Source organism: Myotis brandtii, unplaced genomic scaffold (assembly GCF_000412655.1).
Source record: "Myotis brandtii unplaced genomic scaffold, ASM41265v1 scaffold383, whole genome shotgun sequence".
NCBI classification, from domain to species: Eukaryota; Metazoa; Chordata; class Mammalia; order Chiroptera; family Vespertilionidae; genus Myotis; species Myotis brandtii.
Genome location: NW_005364711.1, coordinates 218,228 through 221,792, shown reverse-complemented (window position 1 = coordinate 221,792; position 3,565 = coordinate 218,228). Strand labels below are relative to the sequence as shown.

General features: G+C 43.0%; 1 protein-coding gene across 2 annotated transcripts in view; it reads right to left on the bottom strand.

Moving 5' to 3' along the window:
* Positions 1 to 3,565, bottom strand: part of MRPS23 (mitochondrial ribosomal protein S23) — a 4,516-nt gene that overhangs the window by 671 nt on the left and 280 nt on the right. For both annotated transcript variants that reach the window (XM_014544829.1, XM_014544828.1), the window contains exons 2-4: positions 2,962 to 3,138; positions 653 to 730; positions 325 to 451 (exon numbers count right to left, since the gene is read on the bottom strand). In XM_014544829.1, the coding sequence (XP_014400315.1) occupies positions 325 to 451; positions 653 to 730; positions 2,962 to 3,119 (363 nt within the window). In that variant the 5' untranslated portion in view covers positions 3,120 to 3,138. The remainder of the gene's footprint in view (positions 1 to 324; positions 452 to 652; positions 731 to 2,961; positions 3,139 to 3,565) is intronic.

Genomic DNA, 3,565 nt, shown 5'->3' with positions numbered 1-3,565 from the left:
AGGGGGGGGGGGGGGGAAGGGGGAGACATAATACTTTCAATAAAGATTTTTAAAAAAATAATATTTCAGGTCAAATTCTGTTCTAAACAAACAAAAACATGATAAAAATCTCTACAGAGGCACAATTTCAAAAGCCCTAATGACAACTCACTTGGTTCCAAGTCTCAGTCATAACCACAAAACTCCAGCAGATTCTATCTAAAAGTATTGGACCTGGAGTTCAGGAACATGAGCCGAGGTTGCGGAAAGAAAACCAAGCCTTCCTTTAACCTCTGACAAGAAGACAACTAATCCTAATAACAATTTTGATAATAAAATACTCACAGCCCTTGCTTCTCCTACTCGTCTTAAAATGACACCTTCTGCCAATAAAGCCTTCCCTGCTTCCACAAATAATTTCTCTTCATCTGTTTCTCCAAGTTTCTGTAGCTCTAAGTACTTCTCCACAAACCTGGAATTCCAAGCAGTCATGTCTTAGGTCTGTATACTGAGAGTTGTCAAAACATGCTGTTACACAGTGTCAAGCATTCCCTTAACAGACCTCCTTATAGAAACACTGTTCTCTAGTACAATTCAACAAAAATCCTCAAGCTGATAACTAAATTCTTAAAAATAAAAAAATAACTCCCCCAGGGTTTATAAAATGGCTTACCGTTGACAGGTAGACTTGAAGTTTGGGTTGAACAGATCAAAAGCTTTTTGACCAGATCCATAGGTTGAATAAAATTTCCTGGGAAATACAAAGAGCACCATATAAGTCTCCAATTATAGATCATGGCCAAGAACAAACCAAGAAATAACTGGTAGGCCCTGAGGAGTTCATTATAACATCACCTACACAGCCCAAGCCTAACAATTTTTGGGTTTTGTCTTTAAGTGGTGCATGCACATGGTAAATACGTCAAATGTTACACAAAGGCATCCAGGGAAAAGGGACACTCCTCCTCACCTCTGCACTCCAACCCCCCAGTTCCCTTCCCAGGAAGTAACACTACCCAGCTGCTTGTGTATCCATCCAGGAATATTCCACTAATATACACGCATATAGGCATCTATCATTCCATTTCCAGCCACATTGTTTAACCTCAAGGATTGTAAGCACTATTTCATATCTTGCCTTTTTTTTTTTTTTTTTTTTATATATTTTATTGATTTTTTGCAGAGAGGAAGGGAGAGGGATAGAGCGTTAGAAACATCAATCAGCTGCCTCCTGCACATCAGCTGCCTCCTGCACACCCCCTACTGGTGATGTGCCCGCTACCAAGGTACATGCCCTTGACTGGAATCGAACCTGGGACCCTTCAGTCTGCAGGCTGATGCTCTATCCACTGAGCCAAACCGGTTAGGGCATCTTGCCTTTTTTTTTAACTTAATATTTCTTAGAGGTCATTTTAAATCAATGCCCGTAGATTATTTCCAGTCCTTTGCTATTCTAGACAGTACTGCAATTTATTTCTTAGTGCATTGTGCAAATAAGTTTGTGGAATAAATTCATAAACATGGTATTAGGTCAAAGTATGAGCAATTGCCAAAATGCTTTCCAAAGCATTTGTGCCAATTTACACTCACACCAGTAGTATATGACAATGCCTATTTCCCCTGACCAAATTATATTTTCCAACTTTATGGTCTTTGTCAATTTGATAGGTAAAAATTATAACTCATGGTAGTCTTGTCTTTTCTTGTGAAATAGACTGAGTATCTTGTCATGTTTAAAAGCAAACCCAATTTCCTTTTCTGCAACCTGTCCATGTCTTTGCTGATTTCCATTTGGTGGTCTTTTTCTTATTGACTTATATGCAAACTTTATAGCAGTAAAAATAAAATATTAGCCTTTTGTCATACATGCTGCAAATTTTTCCCCAGTATATAGGCTGAGTTTTTATTTTGCTTATGGTACATTCTTTATGCAGAAAATTTTAATATTCTCATTTATGGCTTCTGGGTTTTATGTCATTCTTAGAAAGGTCTTAATCACTCAGACTATTTGTAAAGTTCTCCCATGTTTTCTTCTAGTACTTTTATGATTTCACTTTTTTACATCTAGGTTTTGATACCTCTAGAATTTAGTTTGTTGTTATAAGTTCTTAAAAATATAAAACACCATCACCCCCCACCCAAAAGCCGCAAAGATAGATATTCAAAAACTATTTAAATACAAGGTGTTATTATTTTGGCATTGATAGTAGTAAGAGAGCGAGCTATAAAATATTCCACATTGTCCTACCACATAAATTATGTTAATGTATAAATGAACCTGGAAAGCATGCTGACCATGTGCATCCAATGCACCTGAGCAGAAAAAAAATGTTGGAAAAATACTTAATACCCCAAAGACCTTGTGGCCTATCCTGAAAATTTCCAAGTAGAACAAGAACATACTTGTTTTCCTACCTCAAAGGAGTGTTGTGTGGGGAGGAAAAACACCCTCAAATGAAAGGTGCCTGGACTTCCATAGAGAATATAACTCTAAATTCTGTTTTCTTACATCCAGGAATAGGGGTAAGGATAAGGAACATGTATTAACTTCAGTTAGGCACAACCTCCGATCTTAACATTTAACAGAAAGGAACCATACCGATTCCCGGCATAACACTAGCTGACAAGTATTTGAGGGAAAGGGCTTTGTCAGTGACCTCCCAGTTTGCTGCCTCTGAAAGTCTCAAAGGCCACGTGACTAAAACGGAGAGAAGGATACCTGCCTTGCAGGGTTAGAGTCAGGCCAAGTAAGACGTTTGTTAAGTGCTTAGCAGGTGCCTGATGCAAAACAGATGTGCAGAAACAAGTACCTGCAACGATCAGGCAATTGCTGGACTCCATATTCTACTTCTCAGAGCTCCTGTCTCTCACATGGGGGAGGGAATTGATTCCCTCGTTTTGTACAAGACCTTCTCCAAGGGCAAGCCCGGACTCACTGTAAACCTCTCCTCCCGCGGTCCCCGCGCACCCTCTGGCACTCACGCTCTAATCAGGTCCTCGTGGTAGAAGATGTCCTGGATGGGAGCTTTGGCTTTTCCGTATCGCAGGAGAGGCCTTCGGAAGACCGGCTCCCTCAGCGGGGGGAAGGCGTGATATACGTCGAACCAGAGGGGCTTCTCCTTCAGGACCCCAGCCCGCATGAGGTCCCGAGTCCTTAAGGAAGGAAAATAGGGAAGGGCAGCCCGTTACAACCGCCTCAATCAGTCTGGTCACAGTCTGGGACATCAGGAGATCACGGCGCCGAAAGGAGGCGGAGCAGGGTGTCCCCACCTACAGGTAAGACAGTTCCATACTCCCGACCGGCCTAACCGAGCTGGGGGTTAGGCCCTCTACATCCGTGAACGCGGCCCACTTCCTCGCCCCGTTCCTGTCACGTCACATGCACACACGGCTCAGCCAGACCCCGCCGCCTCTTCCCAGAGCCCTCCGCTCCGGGAAGGGCGCGGTGCGATCGTGAATGTGGAAGACAAGAAGGTCAAGGAGTGACATCCTCCAGCACAACCGTTCGGAAGCAGGAGAGAGCACTGCAGGCCTCCCCCGGCGCAGACACCGCACCCTGGAGGATGCCTCGGCCGCCCGGCTCACA